Genomic DNA, 24784 nt, shown 5'->3' on the forward strand with positions numbered 1-24784 from the left:
ATACACACACACACATACATGCACACACACAGTCCCCAGTGTAGATATGGTAGCATATGCCTGTAATCCTAGCACTAGGAATTTGGTGGAGGCAGGAGGAGCAGTAGTTTGAGGCCAGCCTGGGATATAGAACAGACTCTACCTCAAAAATCACAAAGAATCTATCCCCATCCAGGCTTGGTGTCCCAGTTCTTTAATCCCAACAACACTTGTGAGGTAGAAGCAGGCTGATCCCTGCCAGTTCCAGGCAGCCTGGTCCACAAGGCCAGTTCCAGGCAGCCTGGTCCAGAGTCTCCAGTTCCTTCGCAAAGGAGGGTCCAGGGAAGAGTGCTGTCCCAAGGGTCCCACGGGCAGTGCTGGACAGCCTCCCTTTCCACAGTGGCAGCCCTGCAGACGGAGCTGGAGAGCCTGGCTCTGCACCTCTTCTACATGCAGAACATAGACCAGGACGTGCGTGATGACATCCTTGTGATGAAGCAGGTGGTGAAGAAGACGGAGACAGAGAAGATGCGTGCTGAGATAGAGAAGAAGAAGCAGGTGACCGTGAAACCATCGCCGGTCCACGGGAAGAGCTCAGTCTCGCCACACTGGCAGAGGACTGTCCTCAGCTGTGGACAGCTCCTCATGGCCACTCCCTTTTTGTCAGGATCTGTTCGTGGACCAGCTCACCGAAAGGGCGCACCAGCTGGAAGAAAACATCTCCCTGTTTTCGGCTCAGTACATGTCCCAGGCTGAGGACACTCGGATCCTAAGGAAGGCAGTGAGTGAGGTAAGAGCAGCTCCGAAGCCAGTGAGAGAGAAGCCCCCTTGTCACCCACACCTGGCCCGGCAGGTTCCACGGGACAGCACCAGTGTCTGTAAGCTGCTGCCACCGGCAGTGTCCACAGTTACTCAGTAAACAGCTCGCACATCAAAACCAGCTGGTCGGACGGCCAGCGGGTGGGTGGCAGGGCCCACCAGGAAGTCAGAAATGGTGTCCTCTCCCGTGCCAGCAAGCTCTGGTGTGGTCCCTCGGGGGACTGAAATCTATGTGACGATATTGAGTACCATAGGCCGCGCTGCTCCCAGGCTGTGCCTTCTCCCCACTCTGTGTAGAAGGGAAGATGTACAAGCCACTGGCAGCCATGCCCGCGTCACAATGACCACGTCATATCCTGGGGCCTGTGACCAGGCACAGAGGCGACACCCCACCCGAGAGTCACCATCCACAGCCCCTAGTGCAGGGATGGCGCGGGCCGGGAGGTAGGCTGTCATGAAGGCAGGAGAGAGGATTCCCTACGCGTTCCTCCTACGCTCTCCGGCCTGTGAGCCTAATTGTCAAGCGTGTGTGTTCCAACCAAAGGTCTGAGCAAAACCCGCCATTTTTAAATCTGCACAGTGATTCTTGGGTTTTTCTGAATAATAAATCAGGGAGCCTCCAAGACTTGTTTTGGAAGGGAGGAGTCCAGCTGTCCAGTTTGACCAGAGCCAAAGGCTTCTCAAGATATGAGACTCCCTGGCAAACCAGGAGAGGGGTCACCACCTGCCACAAAGCTATGGGTGCTGGGCTGCAAGGTGCTGTTGGACCCAGGACTAGACAGGCAGGCCGAGGGCGCTGCCAGGAAGTCTGGAGTAAGCCCATCAACACAAAAAGTTAGTGGATTATTGATTAGCCGAGGACTGGATTGTGTGTTCAATAGTGTTGGGACCCTTGGTTAACCACTTGGAGAAATCCCCCCCCCCCCCCGTACCAACTACTAAAATAAATTCCAGATTGGGGTTGGGGATTTAGTTCAGTGGTAGAGCGCTTGCCTAGCAAGTGCAAGGCCCTGGGTTCAGTCCTCAGCTCTGAAAGAAAAAAAATTAATAAATGAATGAATTCCAGATGGAATCAGATTTTAAGGAGGGAACACGCAGGAGAGATTGCTCAATGGTTAGGAATCCTGACTGATCTTCTAGAAGAACCAGGTTCAACTCCCAGAACCCACATGGTGGCCCACAACCATCTATTAACCTAGTCCCAGGGAATCCAGTGCCCTCTTCTGGCCTCTTTTGGCACCAGGCACACAGGTAATGCATACACACACATGCAGACATACACCCATACACATAAAATTAAGAATAAGAATAAAGCCAGGCGGTGATGGCGCACACCTTTAATCCCAGTACTTGGGAAGCAGAAGCAGGCGGAGTTTGAGTCCAGCCTGGTCTACAGAGCACATTCCAGGACAGCCAGAGCTACACAGAAACCCTATCTTGAAGAACTAAAACAAATAAATGAATAAATGAATGAATTAATGAATGAATGAATGAATAAGTAAATACAAATAAACAAACAAGTAGATAAAAAGACTACAAATAGTGGTGGGTGGGTGCTGAGGAGGAGTTATCAGAAGAAACCGGGAAAACATGTACCAGTCCTGGCCTGAAGAGGGCTTTTGGCACTTGACACCAAGCAGAGTCCTCAGGCTGGCTGTGTAGCTCAGTTGGCAGTGTTTGCCTAGCATGTGCAAGCATGGGTTTGATTCCCAGCACTGCGTAAACCCCGCATGGTGATACATGCCTGTGATTCCAGCACTTGGAAGACAGAGGCAGGACTATCAGAAGTTGAAGAACATCCTCAGCCACATAGAAGCCTGGGTACCTGAGACCCTACCTCAGATTTAAAATGCAGAATCCATAACGGGAAGGGTCTGGAGGTGGGGCCACACCAAACACAGCCACCGACAGAGGGGAGAGAGGGTGAGGCCCACTTACAGCCACCGGTCGGCTGGGATAGTCCAGTGCTGCAGCCTTGGAAGTTAGAGTTGTCCCTGGTTCTCGGTCCAGCACAAGGACAAGGGTCACATCTGGAGCTGGCCCACTTGCTGGCGGAGTCCAAGGTGAGAATGGGGAGCGAGTGTGACCTAGACAAGCCGGCTCCTGTAGAGAAAAGCCCTCCGTTGGTTCACAACGCACCCCAAGGATAGAGTCCTAAGCACCTCTCAGAGGCCCCAGCTGGCTCTTCCTCCTCTGTCCAGTGGGACATATTCCAAGGAGAGTCTGGGAGGGACAGGCGCATCCAGAGTGCAGCAGGTATGTGACAGCGTTCTTAGGCCGGGGAGTCCTGTGGCTTCGCTCTAGAATGGCAGGGGTCTCCTCTGCGTCCCTCCTTCCGCTGGTGGTCATGGTTAATCCATGCCTGGTGTGGCCCTCCTCCTGGCCCTTCCCTTTATGGATTCTGCTCTTTTTCTTTGAGACAGGGACTCACGTGCCTCGGTTGGCCTCAGACTTGCTCTGTAGCTGAAAGTGACCACCGACTCCTGATAAATGCCCACCAGGGTTCCTTTCCTCCTTTGGCCTGTTGGCTGGCACCTCTGCCTCTGTCCTCAGCAAAGTCTCCAGCGTCCGTTCAGTTCTCCTTCCCAGCATTCAGACATTGGCAGGCCCTCAGCCACACACAGTCATTGCTCGGGTGAAACAGTGAGAAAATGGGAAGTACTCACAGGCAGGGAGGACCCAGCAGGATTCCTGGCCCGCCTTGTGTCTGTCAGCATCTCAGTCCAGACCCCTTAACAGTCCACTGTTTGACCTTATTTCTAAAGTAGTGAGTACACAGGTGTGCACATAGCATCTGTGTGTGTGTGTGTGTGTGTGTGTGTGTGTGTGTGTGGTGTGTGTGGTGCATGTGTGGTGTGTGTGTGGTGTGGTGTGTGTATGTGGTGTGTGTGTGTGTGTGTGTGTGGTGTGTGGTGCATGTGTGGTATGTGTGTGTGTGTGTGGTGCATGTGTGGTGTGTGGTGCATGTGTGGTGTGGTGTGTGTGGTGTGGTGTGTGTGTGTGGTGTGGTGTGTGTATGTGTGTGTGGTGTGTGTGTGTGTGGTGTGTGGTGCATGTGTGGTGTGGTGTGTGTGGTGTGGTGTGTGTATGTGTGGTGTGTGTGGGGGTGTGTATGGTGCATGTGGTGTGTGGTGCATGTGTGGTGTGGTGTGGTGTGTGTGTGTGTGTGTGTATGTGTGGTGTGTGTGTATGTGGTGTGTGTGGTGTGTGTGGGTGTGTTTGTGGGGTGTGTGTGTGTGTGTGTGTGTGTTTAAAAAGAGCCAGGCTATGGCTAGGAGAGATAGCTGAGGCAATAACATGCCAAGCCACTCAAGCATGTGGACTTGAATTTGATCCCCAGCCCTCATATAGAAACCTGGCCATGATGGGGCACGCTTGCGATCTCAGCCCTGGAAAGGCAGAAATACGAAGATCTCTGGGGTTTTCTGATCAGACAGCTTAGCTCGATCAGCATGTTCCAGGCCAGTGAGACATACTGCCTCAGAAAAACAGGTGGATGGCTCCCGAGGAATGACGCCTCAAGCTGACCTCTGGCCTCCACAGGAGCGAACCCTGTGTGTTCTCCCTCTGGACTTCCTCCCCCATCTGCTCCACAGTCTAGTTCTGCATCCTGGTCCCCAGCACAAGGAGGCCAGATGCCCTCCTGGAGGCCCTGGGCATTCTCGACTCAAATAGCTCCTCCCTGGGCAAGAACTGATCAGGGGCAGGGGTGTGGGCCCTGTGGTCTCCCCTGCCTGGGTGACCTCAGCCCCATCCATGACATCCACTAGGCCTTGCCTCGGCATTGGTGTGGAGTGGGTGTCCTGTCATATTTGACAGAGTCCTCCTCCTCAGCCCCCAGCACTGAGCCCTAAAAACTGCCTGGAGACCCCATGGAAGACCCAGGCCTCTTCAAAGCCACGTCCCATTTCCTGTTGCCCCTCTGTGATAAAGAAACTTTAAGGTGCCAGGCGTGGTCATGAATACCTTTAATCTCAGCAGAGACAGGCGGATCTCTGTGAGTTCGAGGCCAGCCTGGTCTACAGAGTGAGTTCCACGACAGCCTGGGCTACACAGAGAGACCCTGTCTCAAACAAACAGAAGAGGAAAGTTGAGGTGGAGGGGAGGCAGGCGGCAGAGTGTGGCTCCCGCCATTTGCCATGTCTGTGTTCCACCCTCTGCAGGCCACCACTGAGATTGACGTCATTGCTGTGGAGAAGAAGCGTATCCTGCAGCAGTGGACCACCAGCCTAGTGGGCATGAAGCACCGGAATGAGGCGTACAAGACGGTGATGGACGCGCTCAGGTACCACTCCGGGGAAGGAGCTGCCCCACGGATGCACAGGGCCCCGCTGCCCACCTCCATCCTTCAGTGCCGGGACCGGGAGAAGTCAAGTCTGTAGGCCAGGTTTCCAGGCAGGATTTCCAAAAGAGACATTTATCTGTGGGAGACAAAGGTGTCCCTTTGATCAGAGGCTTCACCACCTGAACAGGAAACCCCAGCCCTTCCCCAGCCGTTCTGGCTTGTTCTGCCCTGGGCCGCGTTCCAGCCAAAACCCTGTTTCAATTCCCTTGAAAGGGAAGGCACACAGGGTGGCGCTTGGGCCGGAGACGCTTGCTGCCGTGATAACCAGAACCACCCACGTGATGGGAATTTGGTGCTGAAGGTAGCTCACGGCTTATTGGCTGGTCCTCTCTACCCTAGCACCCACAGAGGTTGAGCTCTGAGGGAAAGAGTGGCTGCTGATGGCCTACTGGGTGCTGAGCGCTGGAAAGATGGCCCAGAAGTTAAGAGAGCGCGCTGGGCTTCCAGCATCTCCAAGTGCAGTCCCCGGCACACGATCGCAGCTCAGAACCACCTGTCACTCCGGCTCCTGGAGATTCAACACCCTCTTCTGGTCTCTTTGGACACCTGTGTGTGCACACTGGTGCACACACACAAATAACAATCATTTTTAATTTTTTTAAAGAAATTATAAAAGCCAGAGGTGCTGGGCGGCAGCACATATCGTTAATCCCAGCACTCGGGAGGCGGAGGCAGGTGGACCTCTGTGAGTTCAAAGCCAGCCTGGTCTATAGTGCTAGCTAGTTCTAGGATGGCCATGGCTACACAAATAAAGGCCAGGGGTGCAGCTCAGTGTAGATGGCCTGCCTAGTGTGCACAAAGCCTGGGTTCCATTCCCCACACCGGGAACAAAAAGGCTGAGGTGTGTATGATGGCTCACTTAAAAACAAACCAACAAAAACACAAGACGTCTTTATGTGGATAATACTGGATTAAAAATATCCATTTCTTTTGGTTTTTGCGGCCACACGTCGGGACTGTAGGCTGCTGGGCAGGCCGAGTCTGGGCCTGTTCTGACTGCTAGTTGCTGTGCGTTCTTCCATATCATTATCAAGCCAGGACTCCAAAGAACACACATCTGTAGGCAGTGCCAGAGAGGACTGTGACAGTCACACACCCCAGCGGCATCTCAAAGTCCCTGACGTCTTACATACTGTCACCTCTTAGGATCACACGAATTAGACTGTGGGGAGAGCATCTTGTGATTTTGCTTGCTTAGATTTGAGACAGTCTCCCTCTGTAGCCTAGTCTGTCCCGGAACTCATTCTCTAGACCAGGCTGGCCTCAAACTCACAGAAATCGGCCTGCCTCTGCCTCCTGAGTGCTGGGGTTAAAGGTGTGCGCCACCATGCCCTGCCAATACCCTGATTTTAAAATATGCACTCACAGAATGTCAAGTGGAGATTTTAGCAACGTCTGTGCACACTTGCACGCGTAGCCAGTAAATGGGCCTCTGCCTCTAGCTATAGTACAGCCAAGACCCTGAGAGCAGGAGGTCATCTTTTGAGAGGATCACGTGGGCCTAGGAATCTAAGGCCAACCTGGTCATCATACTGAGAGTCTGTTTCTAAAAATGACACCAACAAATGAGATAGTGTGAGCCTGCCTAGCAGGACACTGACTGCTGGCTATGGCTGCAGAGGAGCTGGCTCTACATTTACAAGATTTAAAGGCAGTCTGGCCAGGCATGGAGGTGAGTTCAAAGTCAGCCTGGTCTACACTTAGCTACAGACCAGCCAGGGCTTTGTAGTGGGGCTCTTGAAATTCTTGCTTTAAATAAGAAAGGTAAGATACTGCCCTTAGACTTCTCAGGATGAAAGGGAAGAAATCTTCACACACAAATAAAAAAATTCAACTTCTGTTAATCCAGGATATATGTGTTGGGGAGCTGCTTGTTCAGTGGCTCTGGACATGAAGCCTAGAACTTCATGCATGCTAGGCAAGTACGCTACCACTGAGTTACATCCTCAACTCTCTTTTAATTTTAATTTTTATCTATCATCTATCTATCTATCTATCTATCTATCTATCTATCTATCTATCTATCTATCTATCATGTATCATTTGTCTATCATCTGTCATGTATCATCTGTCTATCAATCATGTAACATCTATCATCTATCTATATATCTACCATCTGTCTATCCTCTATCTATCTATCTATCCATCCATCATCTACCATCTAGCTACTAGTTAGCTAGCTATCATCTATCTGTCTTTGCCGAGGCAGGTGTCACTCTGTAGACCTGGCTGGCCTTAAAAGTGTGGCCACCCTGCTTCTGCCTCCTAGGTGTGGGATTATGAGTGTGTGCCACCATACTAGGTCACTTTTGAGACAAGGATTAATTGGGATGACCGGCCTGTACCACCCAGCCAGGCTCAGTATCTGTGTTTTTAAAACTTGAGCTTTTCCATAGTAGTATGCCATGGAGGACAAAAGTTTAAGTGGGACCCCACTGTTGGCCCCAGCCACACTGTGAGCTATGGACTTTGGACAGGTCATCTAATGAGCATCTAGCACAGGGCGACATCACCATGGTTAAGGAAGATGGGCACTTGAACTCCCCAGCACAATACCTGGCCCCTGGATTCCTCCCTTTCTCTTCATAGTCATAACAGCAAAGAGCTGTAAACTTGGATTCTCAGCAGTTTCCATCAACGGTCCTGTTGACCCATTGGAAGATAGTTGTCAGGGGCTGGAGAGATGTCCTGGTCAGTAAAGTGCTAGCGGTAGAAGCATGGGAACCTGAGTTCAACCCCCCAGAACCCATGTGAGACAGCCAGCCGCAAGGCTTTTGGAGGCAGGGTCACTCTATGTAACTCTGACTGTCCTCAGACTCACAGAGATCCACCTGCCTCTGCCTCCCAAATGCTGGGATTAAATATGTGTGCCACCGCCTGACTAAACTATCTAGCTAGCTATCTAGCTATCTACTGTATAGGGATGTTTTGCCTACATGTATGTCCGTACAATATGCATGCAGTGTACACAAAGGCCAAAAGACAACTGATCCCTTGGAACTGGAGTTATGGATGGTTTTGAGCCACCATGTGAGTGCTGGGAATCGAACCTGGGTCCTCTGGAAGGGCAGCCACTATTCTTAGCTACTGGGCTACCTCTCCAGACAAGGGTGCACACTTAAAAACCCAGAACTGGGGGATGAGTCAGGAAGATCTCTAGGGCTCCCTGGCCAACCAGCCTGGCCATATCACCAAGATCTGGGTTCAATGAGAGACCCTGACTCAAAAATTAAGGTGGGGCCAGCAAGATGGCTCAGAAGGTAAAAGGTACCTGCTACTGAGTCTGATGACCTGAGTTCACTCCCCAAGACCCACATAGTTGATAGAGAGAACTGACCCCCAAAGCTGTCTTCTGACCTGCACACATGCTCTGTGGCATTCATACCTGGCCCTACACAAAAAATTAATAATTTTTAATTTTTAATTAAAAATATGAAAGCCTGGCAGTGGTGGCGCATGCTTTTAATCCCAGCACCCAGGAGGCAGAGGCAGGTAGATCTCTGTGAGTTCAAGGCCAGCCTAGGCTACAAAGTGAGTTCCAGGAAAACCAATATATATACATGCCAGTTGTAGTGGCAAATGCTGGTTGGATATGCAAGAGCCAGAGACAGAAGGATCACAACGTTGAGACCAGCCTGGGCCACACATTTGGGCCACAGATGTGGCTCAGTGGGAAAAGACACACGTGTGCCATGACACACTTGCACGAGCACACACACAATAAATAAATAATACACTAAGAAGTAGGGTGGAGGGGACTGAGGAAGACATCCACATTGCATACACAACGCACTGTACTGGTTGGAGTGTGTCAACTTCACACAAACTAGAGACACCTGAGGACCTCAGCTGAGGCATTGTTCCCATCAGATTCGCTCCTGCGTGTGTCTGTTTCTTGATTAACGACTGATGGGGGTGTGCCTAGTCCACCGGAGACCATGCCACACCTGCACAGGGGGTCGTGGGTGGTGTAAGAAAGCAGGCTGAGCAGGCCAGTAAGCAGCATTCCTTCATGGCCTCTGCTGTAGTTCCTGCCTCCAGGTTCCCATCTGGAGTTCCCCTGGTGATGGACTGTACCGTGTAAGCCAAACCAACCCTTTCCTCACGCAAGTTGCTTTTGGTCAGGGTTTTATCACAGCAGCAGGAAAGCAAACTAGAAGATACACAAACACAAATAAACAGCAGTTAAGAGTTGGCGCCCTGGGCTGGAGAGATGGTGCAGTGGTTAAGAGCACTGGCTACTCTTCCAGAGGACCTGGGTTCAATTCCCAGCACCCACACGGCAGCTCACAGCTGTCTGTAACTCCACTTGCAGGGGATCCGACACCCTCACACAGACAAATATACACACAAGTAAATAAGTAAACTATGTTTTTAAAAAAGAGTTGGTGCCCCAAATTATTCCTCCATATGTGGAGTCCACTCAGTGAGAGTCTTCTGAGTGGATTCTCTGGCGCCCAGCCTGTGATGGGTTTTACTCTTCTGGTCTTGCAGGGAGTGTGAGCATCAGATCAAGTCCATAGACGGTGAGATCGAAGCCTATAAGAGGTCCATCATGAAGGAGGAGGAGAAGAATGAGAATCTGGCCCGCCTCCTGAACCGCTCAGAGACAGAAGCCATGTTAGTGCAGAAAATGACCACCCAGTGCTTAACCAAGCAAGAGGCCCTGCAGAATGAGTTCAACACCTACCAGCTCGCCCTGCAGGACACTGAGGAAATGCTGAGCAAGGGCCACGTGGTGAGGCATGACCCCCAACTGCAGGCATCTGCCCTCAGCCAGCCCATAGCAGGGCACCCTGGCACATCCTCCCTCCCCATGACTCTTCCTTTGCAGGAACAATCAGCGGTCTTGGGCGAACTACAGGTTGCCCGCCAGGCTGTCCGTCAAGAGCAGGAGCTACGGCAAAAGATGGATGCCTCCATCATGGACAAGCTGCAGGAACATGGGACCTCCAGCAAGATGACCATGTACTTTCAACAGCTCCTTCGGAAGCTGCAGAAGGAAAATACCAACCTGGTAGGTGGCCCCTAGCTGAGTGAGCAGGGGCTGGCCTGGAGCCAGAGGCATGTGAGCAAAGGGTTCCTGGGGTGGCCCCTCGTTACCTAGTTTCTAGCTGTCAAAGGGAGACTTTCTATGATTTACTTATTTATTTTTGCTTTTTTCTGAAGGTAGGGTCTCTATGTAGTCTTGGTTGTCCTGGGACTTGGTATGTAGATCAAGCTGGCCTTGAAACTCAGAGACATCTGCCTGTCTCAGCTCCCAAGTGCTAGGATCAAAGATGTGAGCCACCACACCCAACTCTATAATGTATTTTAATTAATTTTGTTCCTATACTATTAGAGATTGAGCCTAGGGTCCTGCCCATGCTAGGCAAATGTTATACCACTGAAAGACTCCTTTGTCCTTTTTCTTCTCAGGTAGTCCCAGCTAGCCTCAAACTTACTACTATGTGTGTGTGTGTATATGTATATATACATACAACACAAATATATATGTATATGTGACCTTGAATTTCTGATCCTCCTGCCTCCTCATCTTAAGTGCTAGGATTATAGGTCCAGGCCACCATGTCCAGTTTATTAGGCCCTGGGGATGGAATGCAGAGCCGAACAGTGGGTTGCATCCCTCCCCAGCTCCCCAAACCTGCTTTTTCTTTGGAGACAGGGTCTCACTAGTTGCCTAGGCTGACCTGAACTTGTCCCGTAGCCCAGGCTATAGGCTCAGTTATGACTGTCACGCCTTCATCTCTTGGCAGCTGGGATGACAGATCCAGCTAACACTGTCTTCTTGTTGAATACCTGCAGAGTTTGCCCAGCATGCACGAGGCCCTGGGCTCTGTCTCCGGCACCAGGGCGGGGAGAAAGGAAGGAGAGAACACAGAAAGACATAATGAAAACAATAGATGCCGTAGTTCTACCGCTCGGGAAACACTTCTAGATTTCTTCCTTTCTGCACACATTTACACACACACACACACACATACACACACACACACACACACACCCTCATTCACACACTCATGCTAACATTGCACTCTTGTTAAACATCTGGTTTTAAGTTCATTTGATTATATTTTTATTAGTTTCATTGACCTATGACACAGAGAGAAATGTGCACAGGCATTAAGTTTGGGACTCACTGAATTTTTCATTTTTCTTGACAACACCCAACACATCTGCTCTTGCCATTCCCCATTCTTCGACAACGCAGACCTTCGTATTTGCATGACCTTCATCAGGAGAGCATGATTGATTGATGAGTTATGATTGATGAGTCTCTTGTTAGAGGCTTCAGGCTGACTAGGGTTTTTTCAGTGTTTTGAGCAGCTCTGCACAGATACCCAGGTCTGCAAATGTCTACACTCTGAGGACAAGCTACTAAGCCACCGCTCCTGGGCAGAAGCCACCATCCAGGAGGCTGGCTTGCCCGGGAGGCCTGCAGTGTGCCTTTGACCTCCAAAGTCTGGAGCACCACACACCTGAAAATTCATTCTAGGGCCTTGCTTTTTCCTCAGCTGCATGGGAGACTGCCTCTGGGAGAGCAGCTCCCTCCTTGAATATTTCTTTTTCTTGAGACTGTGTCTCACTCTGTAGCTGAAACTGTCCTGGAATTCACTGTTGTCTGTGCTGGCATCAAACCCATGGCCATCTTCCTGCCTCTGCTTCTCAAATGCTGGGGTTACGGGTGAGCCCCGCACCCAGCTCCTTTTTTTGTTTGTCTTTTTGTTTGCTTCTTCATATGGTGGGATCCCGCTGGAATCTCTGCCTTGGTGGCCCGGGGAGTGCTGTGTCAGGCTGAGGACGCATCCCACAGAGGGGCTGCTCTGTCACCGCACAGTCTTAGGAAGCGGGGCCGGACCTGGCCAGGTTGCGTCTCTACCATCAGTTGAACCAGTACAGATCCACTCCCCACATGTTCAGCTCCACTTGTGTGATCCCAGCCCAGGCTCTCTGATTCTGTCCTTCTGGGAATTTGGAGATGAGGAACATAGGTGTCCATCCAGGCTTAGATAGGGGTGTCCCTGCAGTTAACACCTGAATCTAGCTCCCTTGAGAACCTGATCTTCCATCTGACTAGGGCCTCGGGCCCAGCCTCGGGCCCTGGGGGCTCAGCTGTCTTTCCTGCCACCTTGAAGGTGGCAGAGGATCGGACCTGCTACCGCTGCTGCTTCCTGTCATGGTGGCTGTTTGCCAGGAGTAGGCATGGCTCTTGTCACCTGGCCTCCTGAAAGGGCAGCAGCAGCCTCGACATTCCCACTCCGCACACACTTTTGACCTGACTGTCCAAGGAAGGGGACAAGGCTGGCTGGAAAGTCCAGGCCGACGTGGCTCAAGTCCTTCCCCTGGGAGCAGGGCAGGCAGAAGAGAAGGGGTCTCGGGTGCCTTGAGACACTAAGGAGCGAGGTGGGTGTGAAGTAGCCTGCCCAGTCCCATTGTTGCACAGGCTAGACCTGTCCCCTAAGGTCTTCTGTTGGCAGGCCCCCACCCTGCCCCTTCCGAGATTAAGCATGGACTATCACCACCTTTTCCCACCAGAGGGCAGTAAAGAGTCTTAGGCAAACAACTATTTATTATTGTGGTTTTCCAACTGAAGTGGAGCCCTTGAAAAGGGACACTGGATACTCAAAAGCCCTGTGCACCAGTGACGGGTGGGGCAGGAAAGGGTCCCGTCTTGGAAGAGGATCAGAGGGTGGCAGTCACGATTCTGTCTGGGGCTAGTGAAGAGGGAAGGGGGGAAGGGTGTCAATGCAGGACCTCATTATAAACTCAGAAGCAGAGCTGAGGTCCCGGGGTTCCGGGGAGGCCAGGATGCTTTCCACAGGTCTCAGGGGGTAGTGTCAGAGGTAGTGTATTCTGCCCAGTCACAGTGTGAGAGGAAGACTATGCCATAATCTGAAAGGGCTCAGGAAATGCACAACCATTAAAAATTATATAAGAGGAGGCTAAAGGTGATGACACATCTTTAATCTCAATACCTGGGGGCAAAGGCAGGTGGATCTCCGTGGGTTTGATGCCAGCCAGCTCTATACAGTGAGACCTTATCTCAAGAAAAAAAAATTGCTGGAGAGATAGCTCAGAGGTTAAGAGCACTGGCTGCTCTTCCAGAGGTCCTGAGTTCAATTCCCAGCAACCACATGGTGGCTCACAACCATCTCTAATGAGATCCGGTGCCCTCTTCTGGCCTGCAGGCATACATGAGGCAGAACACTGTATACATAATAAATAAATAAATCTTTAAGAAAAAGAGAATATGAGACAGTATCTGTCAGGCTAAAGAGATCAGTGGCATGTGACCCCACCCCTGCTCTCCTAAGGGGTACGGAAGGGTGGGGGCCTGGGAGGGTGTACATAACATAACACTGGAGGAAAGGTAGGTGTCCAGGTGGTCTGGTGGCTAGCTTTGTGACAGAATCACCCATGATTCAACACTTTCTCCTCTGCACTTACACTCTGCTTGTTTATAAAGAAAACCCAGCACGATAGCTTCTTTCTCCTTCCTCTCCTCCCTCCCTCCCTTCCTCCACTTCCCCTCCCTCCCTCCCTCCCTCTAAGATCTTACTATATATATAACCCTGCCTGGCCTGGAACTCAATATGTAGACCAGGGTGGTCTCAAACTCATAGTATCTTCCTGCCTCTACTTCCCAAGTGCTAGGATTAAAGATATGAACCAGCCCGGAGGCAGAGGCAGATGAGTCTCTGAGTTTGAAGGCAACCTGGTCTACAGAGTGAGATCCAGGACAGCCAGGGCTACACAGACAGAGAAACCCTATCTCAAAAAAAAGAAAAAAAGAAAGAAGGAAAGAAAGACATGAACCAGCCCCCCTTTTGCCCTTTTGAGAGAAAGGGGGAAAGGAGAGAGGGTGGGAAGGAGAGAGAGAGAGAGAGAGAGAATATCTCTTGCAGCCCACACTGACCTCAAACTCACTATGTAGCCCAGGCCGGCCTTGAACTCAAGATTCTCCCGCCTCAGCCTCCCATGTGCTGGGATCACATGCTTGTGCCACCACACCCAGCTTTCTTTTTCGCAGGCCATCTCCATGTGTAAACGGGCCCCTGGCAGGTTCTCAAGACACAGGGCCAGTTAGCTTCCTGGTGACTGCATGCAGGGATCACTCCAGAATACACATGGAGTGTCAAGGAAGCAGCAGTTGGGCCCATTCAAGAGGCAGAAAACGCTCACAACCATTGCCCTTCATGCCCTCAGGTGACACATCTTTCCAAACTTGACGGCGACATTGCTCAGGCCACCCTGGACATCACCAACACCAGCTGCAAGGTAGACATGCACAAGAAGACGCTGGCAGAGCTGGACAAAGAGGTGAAACGGTTCAATGACCTCATCACCAACAGCGAGAGCGAGATCGTCCGGCGCACCATCCTCATCGAGAGGAAGCAAAGTCTTATCAACTTCTTCAACAAGCAGCTGGAGCAGATCGTGTCTGTGCTGGGGGTGAGGCACTGCCCTGGGCTCCGAGCTACGAGCCTGGGTGCCCGCAGACAGCAGGCACCCCCTTCCTCTCCCCATCCCACTGGGGAAGTGGCTATGTGTGCGCGCTCCAGGCTGCAGCCACCATGGCGGTCATCATACTGTTTCTTGCATGAGACCAGAAAGGAAGGGTCTAGGCTGCCTGGGTGACACAGCTGCGCCCCACTTCTATAACCCGGACCTGAACTCCACATCGTTCACGCGTGGCATGAGCCTTCTTTTGATTTTGTTGTCTGTTTTGTGGGACAGGGTGTCACTGTGTGGTCCAGGTGAACTAGAACTTGACATCCTGCAGCCTGGGCTTCTGAGGGCCGTGTGCTACGCACCTGGGTTCTTTGGATTTTCTTCGTGGCTTGTGAGACACAGACACACGGGTGGTGGGCTGGACTCATTACGGCACTGGGCAAAGTGGTTTAATCAATTTGAGGGCTCAGTGTCTTCTTACCTGGTCACTCAGGCACCTGTAACCCTAAGGACCTACCATGGGAAGTCCTCAAGTAGAGCACGCTGTCAGGGAAGCCCTGTGCTGGCCATAAACCTTGATGGTCCGAGGTCAGAATGCAGAGTCAAAGGCTGTGCCCACGAGGACCTGGGACCTCAAGGCCAGTGAAAGGAGTCTCAGGACTCCTCAGGACTGTCTGAGCCCTTGGAGTAAATGCCTTGAATTCATGATTCTCCATAGCCCACCCTAAAAGAAGGCCTGTGGGGAGCTGGCTCAGTCGGTAAAGTACTTGCTTCATGATCATAAGGATCTGGGTTCCACCCCAGCACCCACAGTAAAAGCAGGGCATGACAGTTTGTAACTCCCCAGCACTGGGGAGGTGGGGCCGGAGGATCCCTGCAGCCTGCTGGCCAGTCAGTCTAACCAGTCAATAAATTCCAGATTCACCAAGAGACCCTGTCTGAGCAAAATAACCCTCAACGTGGAACTCTCACCTCTGTGGCCACACGCACACACGCATGCGCACTTGTGCCCATGATGCGCACTTGTGCCCATGCGTATACACCACACATTAATAATAATAAAAGCAAACCTGTGGCTGCCCAGGCTCACGCTGCACTCTGATTAAATCCCTCCAGGGGGAAGAAGCTGGACCCCTGGAGCTGGAGATCAAAAGGCTGTCGAAGCTGTGTGAGGAGAACAACGCCGGAGTGGCGGAGGCACAGATGACGTGGCTGCGGCTGCAGCAGGAACTGGTCCAGGTCACACGCGAACGCGAGGAGCAGCTGGTGTCCCTGGACCAACTTAACAAGGAGCTGCACATTATGGAGCAAAAGAAGCTCCGTGTAGAGAGTGAGCCCTGGGGGAGGGGCTGCCCAGCGCTGAGGCTGTAAGCCTGAGGCTAGCCTGGGCTACATAGGAAGACCCTGTTTCAAAACAAAGCAAACCACGAAAATTCTAAAGCCATCTAATTTGCTGGTGCTGTCCACCTGTACTCCTGAGGTCTGTGGGAGGTGGGAACAAAATGTTCCTTCTTCAAGAAAACTCAAGAGGTCTGTGAAACTCAGACAAATGCAGCCAGCCGCCTCAGCTCCTGCCCTTGACTGGTTAGAGCGCTTGGTTCCCACCCCACAGACCTCAGAAGCACAGTGGATCCCTCCGGGTTGGCCCTGTGCTGAGAAGTGACCCTTCAGTGACCTCCCCAGGGGCCTGCCAGGATGTCCTTCCTGGGTCACCACCAACATGGCGCCCTACTGAGATATCCTGGGTCCCACGTGGTCCAGATAGGAGAGCTGGTTAAATACTGCCTGGAGATCCGGGGCTCTTGCGTCTGCCCCCTTCCCAGCGATCCCATCGCATCCTCTCACAGCCTTGGTTACTCACAGCTGAGTGTGCAAGGCTGCCTGGCACCAGCAGTGAATAGCACTGTGGGAAGCCAGAGCTGGCTGGGATGCAAAGTCGTCGTCGTCGTCGTCGTTGTCCTCCCCCCCCCCCCCCCCGGATGAGATCAGCAAAGATAGGCACATCCAGAGACCTGGCTCTGAGCCAGCCAAGGATACTGGTGGTGAAAGGGCAGAACTGTATGGGTCATGACCCCCGGTGGTTTTTTGTTTTTTGTTTTTCATCAAAATGTCAAGAACATCTTTTGTCTTTCTCCTTTTTACCCTGCCCTGAGGCCAGGTGGCGGAGGCAAAGGGCCTGCCTGGCATCCCTAGATACCCACAGCATCTGAGCTCCGCCCACCCTGCTCTCCACCTGTGCCCCGTCTGGAGCATGAGGTCCTTCCAGGGACCAAGCTTAGGGAAACAAAGTCCAGGAAGACACCAGCCTCCTCTCCATAGAGGGCCACGTGGTTGAGTCGGACAGGGCAGGAGGGGAGCCACAGGAGGGTGTGGCTGCTGCCTGCCGAGGACCCCTGGCCCTCCAGCATCCCCTACCCCCATCTGCCTGTCCTCCCACAGACAAGATTGAGCAAGAGAAGAGAGAGCAGAAGGAGATCCACCGCCACATGAAGGACCTGGACAACGACCTGACCAAGCTCAACCTGCTGCTGGACAAGAACCGGTCCAGCTCAGACCAGCTGCAGCAAAGCAACCTGGTGGCCGAGACAGAGTTCGTGCGCACACTAAAGGTCGGCACCGCCCACTGCACACTCCGTCACTGTCAGGGTGTGGTGGCAGGCCGGCTCTCTCTCTCTGGCACACACATCCTTGATTTGGGCAGATTCCCTGGAGGGGCTTGTGGAGAGATCAGAATGTTGGTCTAAGGCCTTGCCAGTCCTGAGGGACTCCAGGGGCCACAGCCCTGAGCCTTCCTCACAGCTCTCCTCGGTCCCCACAGGCTGCAGAGAAGGAGACCATCCAAATGCAGGAAAAGCTGACGCAGCTCCGTGAGGAAAAGACCACCCTCCTCAACAGCCTAGTGGAGGCAGAGTGAGTAGGGCTCGGCCGTGTGCTGGTGCTCAGTGTCACCAGGCCGCTCATGGTTCTGTGGGCATGGCCACCAAACATTGGCACCACTGGGCGGGGGCAGCTCTGAAGGCCACTTTTGTGGACCCCAGAGAACCACAGAAAGTCGCCGTACAGATCTGTAGAATACCCCTTGGCAGCAACTACCAACCAGGCCAGTTACCTCTGGGTATCGAGTGGTTTTCTTTGGGATAAACTTTATAAAATATATCTTATTTTTATGAAAAAAGGTAGTAATATATTAGCCCAACTCCAAACATTTTACACTAGGACAAAGTATTGAGAGTAGAAAAGAGAAAATGGGAGATGATTCAGTGGATGAGGCATGAGGGCCTGAGTTCAAACTCCAGCTCCTACATAAAAAGCCAGGCATGGCCAAGTGCGCCCATAACCCTAGCATGATGGCGTGTGTTCTAGCTCTAGGTTCAATGAGAGACCTGTCTCCTGAGACCACATGGATAATAGAGCAGAAAACCAGATGTCCTATGGCTTCTGTGTGTGCGTGCACAGGTGTGTGTGTGTGTGTGTGTGTGTGTGTGTGTGTGTGTGTGTGTGTGTGTGTGTGTGTGTGTGTGTGTGTGTGTACTGGAGACAGAATTTAGAACCAGGCATGTGCTCTTCCACTGAGCCCTACCCCGGCTCCCCAAACCCATCACAAGAGACTGCTACATAGATATATTTCTTTCTTGTTTTGTTTGTAGCAAAACCATTCCCTTTGAGGCAGTTGTACATTCTATGGTGTCTTTGCATAGCTTTGCACACACATATACCTCTCCCATGGAAACAGTTTGTAGGCACCGTGAGGGGCCCCTTGATTGACAGGAGTGCTCTAGAAGGGATAATGTGTTTCTTGCCATTTGATAAGATCTGTACATTAATACACATGCACACACGCACGCACGCACGCACGCACAGTGTCTTTGGGGCATGTGGCCTGGGTTACATTTGGACAGCTTCCTGCCAGAACTATTTGGCCTTTTTACTTTCTTATCCAACTTTTTCCAGTCACATGTACATTCTCAGTTCCTAAGGCATCTATCCCTGCTGCCTCCCCATCGCTCTCTTTTAAGGATGTCTCTGAACTAGAGCTACAGTCAGTAGTGAACCGCCCACCACATGGATGCCAGGAACTGAACCAGGCTCTCTGCGAGGGCAGCCTGTGTTCTTAGCTGCTCTTTGCTACTGGGCCATCTCTCCAGCCGCAGTCTCTCATCTCTCATCTTTTAATACTTGCCTTTTCCTCCTCCTCCTCCTCCTCCTTCTCTCTCTTCCCTTTTTTCCTCTCCTCTCCACCTGTCTCAAGGCCTGGCAAACTATTTTGTAAGGAACCTGAGTAAAGAGTTTGTGGCTTCATTGCCACAGTTCTGGGCAGAATGGGGGTAGGAGTCCTGCCACCCCAGCTCAATCTGCTCTGGTTCTGACCTTGCCTCTTCTGCCTCTAAAGACACCAGATCATGCTCTGGGAGAAAAAAATCCAACTGGCAAAAGAGATGCGTGCTTCAGTGGATTCTGAGACCGGGCAGACAGAGATCCGTGCCATGAAGGCCGAGATCCACAGGATGAAGGTGAGTGTGTCCGGGAGGTGGGCACGGGTGGCGGGTATGCTGCAGATCGGGAACCACTGAGCCACCCTGCCAGTGGCAACAGGTGAGATTCCTGGGGAGGACCCGTTGCTGCACAGTGACTGCGTTCCGCGGTCACGGGCTCCGTGTCACCACCCACCCTCACACCAGGGTCTGCCTGACTTTGTCTGTATTGTGCAGTGTGATCCCACAATAGCCAGGACATGTGATCCTATGCACGTCACCTGATAGCATGTTGTTTTATTGTGACTCCAAGCAGACAAGGCTCTTTGATATTTTCAAATACTGGTTGTGAAGCCCAGTTCTCCAGCCCGCTAATCTCGCTGTGGAACAAGAACCTCATATGGGCCGATGTGGTGGTGCACACCTTTAATCCCAGCAGTTGAGGCCAGCCTGGTGTACACAGCAAGTTCTAGGCTAGCCAGGGTGACATAGTGAGACCCTGTCTCAAAAAGCAAAATCAACAAAAACAACTCTTTTTTTTTAAGGCTCAGGGGGGTGCCTCATCCCATCTCTCATGAGCAGTAGACATCACTAACTCTAAGAACAACTAAATCACAAATGACCGTCAGTTTAAGGTTCAAGACCTTAGGGATAAAAATAAGAGCAGTTAGGGGCTGGAGAGATGGCTCAGCAGTTACGGCTGCTCTTCTGGAGGTCCCAGGTTTGATTGTCAGCACCCATGTGGTGTGGCTCACTGTTTTCTGTAACTCCAGCCCCAGAGACCAGATGTTCTCTTCAGGCCTGCACAGGCACCAGGCATGTACGTGGTGCACAGACATGCACGCAGGGAAGACACCCTTGCACAGAAGAGGAAAATGTTAAATAAAAAAGATCTAGATCAGTTAACCAAAACGACATCGCCGTTCCAATGGCATTTATTATGTAAAGGCCTCAGGCTGTCAGCTGCTCTTCAGCTCTGGGGCCTGTGCTGAGCCAGCAGGTGGCTTGGCAGTCAAGCACGTGCGTGCATGTTCAAGGCCCAGGATTTGATTCCCAGTGTGGCCGATTGTCAACTTGACAGGACCCACAGTCACCTGGAGGACAGTGACCGGGCACACCTGTGAGGTGTCGTCGAGATTCGTTTAGCGCCTGGGAGGGATTTTCTGAGCTAGACTGATTGAGGTTGCAAGAGTCACCTGAGCTGTGAACCCCGCTCCCTGCGGGCGAGAGTCCTGGACTCGGTGAAGGGAGGCCAGCAGCAGCAGCAGCACTCACTGCTGACTGTGGGTGGAGGGTGAGCAGCCGGCCCAGCCCCTGCTCCCTTCCTGCCGTGATGGACTGCGCTGCTTCGAAGTGCAAGCCAGATGAGCCCCTCCCTCCCTTAAATTCTTTTTGTTCTGCTATTTTGTCCCAGCAAGAAAATAAGTAACTAATACACCCAGCATCCATAAAAGAAAACGTAAAGCCAAGTACCACTATACACCTGCAGTCCATCCCAGCATCCAGGGGGATGAGGCAGGAGGATATCAAGTTCAAGGCCAGCCTCAATATATAGTGAGACCCTGCTTCAAAAATAATATTAAGATACTCAACTGAATTGAATTTTCAAAGCATAGGCAGGCTGGATGTGGTGGTGCACACTGTGCAATCCCAGCACTTGGAAGGTGGAGGCAGGAGGATCAGGAGTTCAAAGTCATCCTCAGCTACATAGAGAATACAAAGTCAGTCTGGACTACACGAGACCCTGTCTCGAAAGAAAAGCACAGAAATCATGTGATTGTTGCCTCGAACTAGCTCCCCATCCGTGGGGTGGGGGAAAGCCGAGGTCCCTGTGTGCCATGTTGCCATGTCAACCCCACAGGGGTCAGCGGCCTCCCTCCACACACACATACGGATGGCTTCCTCCACCTCCACAAAACCAGTGTGCACAGATGTGACCCCAGCCTCAGCTGTGACAGCCAAGTGTGGGCCACCTCAGCTGTGACCTATGTGCGTTGGTGGTTTGGACCCAGCCCGACATAACCAAGCCATCTCAGTCATAACTGGCTTCTTGCCGACCAGGTGACCCTGGCAACGTTCCAAACCCTATAGCACAAACTAAGTCATTGAGCCCATCAGCTGGGCATGGTATGTCATGGTGAGCCACTGACACATGGGCTCTCTTTCTTTTGAAAGCTTTTATTATTTTGAGCCAGGCATAGTATCGAACTCTAATCCCAGCACTCGGGTGGCAGAGGCAGGCAGATCTCTGTGAGTTCAAGGTCAGCCTGGTCTACAGAATGAATTCCAGGACAGCCAGAGCTACATAATGAGACCCTGTCTCAAATTTTTTTTAATTATTTATTTGTAATTGTGTCTGTATGTGTGTGCACTTGCACAGGGGTATGTGCGCATGAGCACAGCCCGAGGAGTGTGGAGGAAGCTTCAGATTCCCTGAAGCTGGAGTTACGGGCAGTTGTGAACCCCCTGGTTCCTGGTGCTGGGGACCAAACACAGGGCTTCCTTAAGAGCAGCAGGCTCTGTTTAACAACTGCGCATCTCTCCAGCGTCCCCACCCCCAGACTGTTTGGTAACCGATGCCGGATAAGTTAGCAGGTGGTGAGGTTCGTTTATCTGGCTGTTCACCTCTGTCTAGCTTAGCACAGAGACCTCCTCTTACTTCCTTGGGACGTGGCCACCCAAGGCATGCTCTGTCCACAAGTCCCCATTAAATTGTGCCTCCTGTGATCCTAGCTGTCTGTCACTTGCTCCCTGTTCCTGGTTCCTTCTGCACTGAGTGGAGTTTTTCAGAACCAGTGAGGGTTCCCAGAGAAGCAGACCCAACACGGTGTGTGTACAGTCGTGCCCCATGCTGTCAGTCCTGCGCCTGCACACAGTGACGGCCCAGGAGAGACTTAGGAGGGCCAGCACCATCTGTCAGCCCAGATCCAAAGACTGAGAAGGGACGGGTGGTGAGCTCCAGCCCAACACATCACCTCCAACATGGAAAGCATGCCACCCCAGCCTTGAGGGGCTACATCTTCCACCATCTTTCAGTCACCCCCACTGGAGAGGGTGGGTCTTCTCGACTCAGTCCACTAGTGCTCATGCTGATCTCCTCACAGACTCCTCTGGGATGCACCCAGCAATCTGGGCAGCCCTTAGGCCTATCAAATGGACACATAAAAGTAAATATGGCCGGGCGGTGGTGGCACATGCCTTTAATCCCAGCACTCGGGAGGCAGAGGCAGGCGGATCTCTGTGAGTTCGAGGCCAGCCTGGGCTACCAAGTGAGTTCCAGGAAAAGGCACAAAGCTACACAGAGAAACCCTGTCTCGAAAAACCAAAAAAAAAAAAAAAAAAAAAAAGTAAATATGTTGCAGCCCCCCCTCCTGGAATCTAGATTACCAAAGGTTCTGTGTGAATTCTCAACTTTAAGGGGGTCTGTCAGATGCTTTTGCACATGTCACACACACGTCATAGCTCTGCCGTCTCTGCAGGGTGGGTGTTATCACATTTATTTATTGTCCTATGTATGTGCATGTATGCTTGTCTGTGTGTGAGCATTCGTGTGTGTTCATGTGTGTGCACTCCTGTGTGCTTGTGTGTGTAGACTAAGTCAGGACATCCTCGGGAACATTGGTCACTTCCTTCGAGACAGGGTCTCCAGTGGCCAGGAGCTCACCAGTTAGATCGCACTGGCTGACCAGCAAGCCCCAAGTCCCCTCCCGTCACCACCCCTCCAGCACTGGGGTTAAAAGTGTGCATAGCCACACCTGACACTCTCGGTGAGTTCTGAGGACCACACCCAGCGCTTCACTCCTCTGAGGCAACCACTTTACTGAGCCATCTCCTGAGTCCTGCCCCCCTTTTCTATTAAAGCATCTTCATCCATGCTACACGTCCATACACTTATTTAAACTAGCTACAAATCCTTGTGTGGTTCCAGAAGTCTCCTTGCACCTCCAAGGTCTGTGCTCACACACACCCCCAGCCCTCAGCCTCCGTCTGCAGACCCTCTACCTAGCTTCTTCCACTGTCACTGCCTGTCACAACCAGTTAACCCAGTGGCGGCACAGCTAACCAGACCCCCATCTCTAGAAAGACTCTACCCGCCTCTCAACACACTTGCCGTGGAACCTGCCATCTCCTTCCTCGCCTCCTGCCTCTGGACTGCTTGTGAGAATATCCATCCCTCTCCCACGAGTGTGGGCTGTCTCCCAGACTCCTTGTGGCCCTCTCTGTATCCTCGACACTTCGCTGGCCATGTCAAAGCCAACAAGCCAGCGAGAGTGGACTGGCCACTCTCACTTCAGCAGGGTCCCGCCCAGCCCCTCCATCTTGGTCCCCAGGTCAAGCACGGGCAGCTGCTGAAGCAGCAAGAGAAGATGATCCATGACATGGAGCTGGCTGTGAGCCGCAGGGAGACCATCGTGACCCAGGCCGAAGGGCAGAGCAAAATAGACAAGAAGGTCGTCACCAGAACAGACTTCTACTTCCAGCAGAACGAGCTGCGAAGGAAAATCAGGGACATGCAGAAGGTATGACCCGAGTTTCCTCTCCTTCCACAACCCAGTAATAATGCAGGGGTGCGCTCCTGCCCGGCTGCGTGTCTGCATTGGAGGTGGGACACAGGCGTATGTCAGGGCTCACCTTTCCTCCCTGCACACGGTCAGCATGCATCTCCACCCATCCCCACGGCTGGCCCAAGGCATCTGCTCCCACTTTGTCTTGCCGCCAGGACACAGAGAGTGACCACCTGCCTGCTCTGGCTCGTCCAGAGCTCTGAGGGACACAGCAGACGCTGGATCACAGTCCGTGGAGCCCAGCCAGTCCCATCTCCCCTTCCCCCATTCCTGTGGGTTGAGGTCACTGCTGTGGTGTCACATCCGTGACAGGAGAGACAGGAGAGGCAAGACAGAGCTCTGGAGCTGAGCAAACCAATCCTCCCCACGCTGGGGGGACACACTGCTGCATCCCCTGGGCTGTGGGAAGAGACACATGTGTCCAATGTGCCAGGTCCTGCTTGGTGGAGAGTGGCATCTGTCAGAGTGGCTGTGCCTGACAGGTGTTTCCAAGCACGCTGGCCGGAGCTGTCCTCCGCCCTGCACTGGGGTCTGTCTTGGGTCCAGCAGGCAGCACGCAGCATTGCAGGAGGTCACTTCCTGCAAACAGAAACAGCCTCTGAGCATCCTGGAGGAGCCGTGAAAGAAACTCAGTCACTAAGAGTAGGTGGGAAGACAGGCTGATGCAAATGTGACAATGTGACAGCTCCCTCCTCCCTAAAAGAGGAATAGACACACCACTCAAGTCCACCTCCTGGCAACACCAGGTCAGAACCCTGAGATGAGAGTCTCCTCTTGTCCCACAGTCCCCGCTAATAGGCTTTGTGGCCTTGGGCATATTGGGGACCTTTTCAAACCTTCTGGGAGAAATAAGAACGGAACCCACCTCCTGGGAAGTTAGACGTTTAAGTGTAACATCTGCCATAACTATTTATAGTGTGGTGGCCTTAAGGACATCGGGGAATGCGGCCTCAGCCCCTCCAGTCCCCTCGTGAGTGGGGCATATTGTCCCACCTGTCTGCCTCAGCTTACTGACGTGTGGATTCCACCTTAGGGAATCATCCAGAGAATTAGACTAAGTGTCAGCATAGTCCCCATAGGAGCAGGACATGACACACACCTATGAACCCACCACTCAGGCTGAGACAGAAGAATTGCCTCAAGTTCAAGGC

At 52.3% G+C, this 24784-nt stretch overlaps 1 protein-coding gene across 1 annotated transcript in view; it reads left to right on the top strand.

Moving 5' to 3' along the window:
- Window positions 1–24784, top strand: part of Ccdc40 (coiled-coil domain containing 40) — a 46194-nt gene that overhangs the window by 17696 nt on the left and 3714 nt on the right. The window contains 11 exon segments of the mRNA XM_028862461.2: window positions 380–537; window positions 647–769; window positions 4962–5083; window positions 9638–9881; window positions 9978–10160; window positions 14351–14596; window positions 15713–15926; window positions 17036–17205; window positions 17415–17506; window positions 18987–19107; window positions 23400–23588. Coding sequence (XP_028718294.1) covers window positions 380–537; window positions 647–769; window positions 4962–5083; window positions 9638–9881; window positions 9978–10160; window positions 14351–14596; window positions 15713–15926; window positions 17036–17205; window positions 17415–17506; window positions 18987–19107; window positions 23400–23588 — 1862 coding nt within the window.

This window comes from Peromyscus leucopus, chromosome 8b, assembly GCF_004664715.2.
Source record: "Peromyscus leucopus breed LL Stock chromosome 8b, UCI_PerLeu_2.1, whole genome shotgun sequence".
In the NCBI taxonomy this organism is placed as follows: domain Eukaryota; kingdom Metazoa; phylum Chordata; class Mammalia; order Rodentia; family Cricetidae; genus Peromyscus; species Peromyscus leucopus.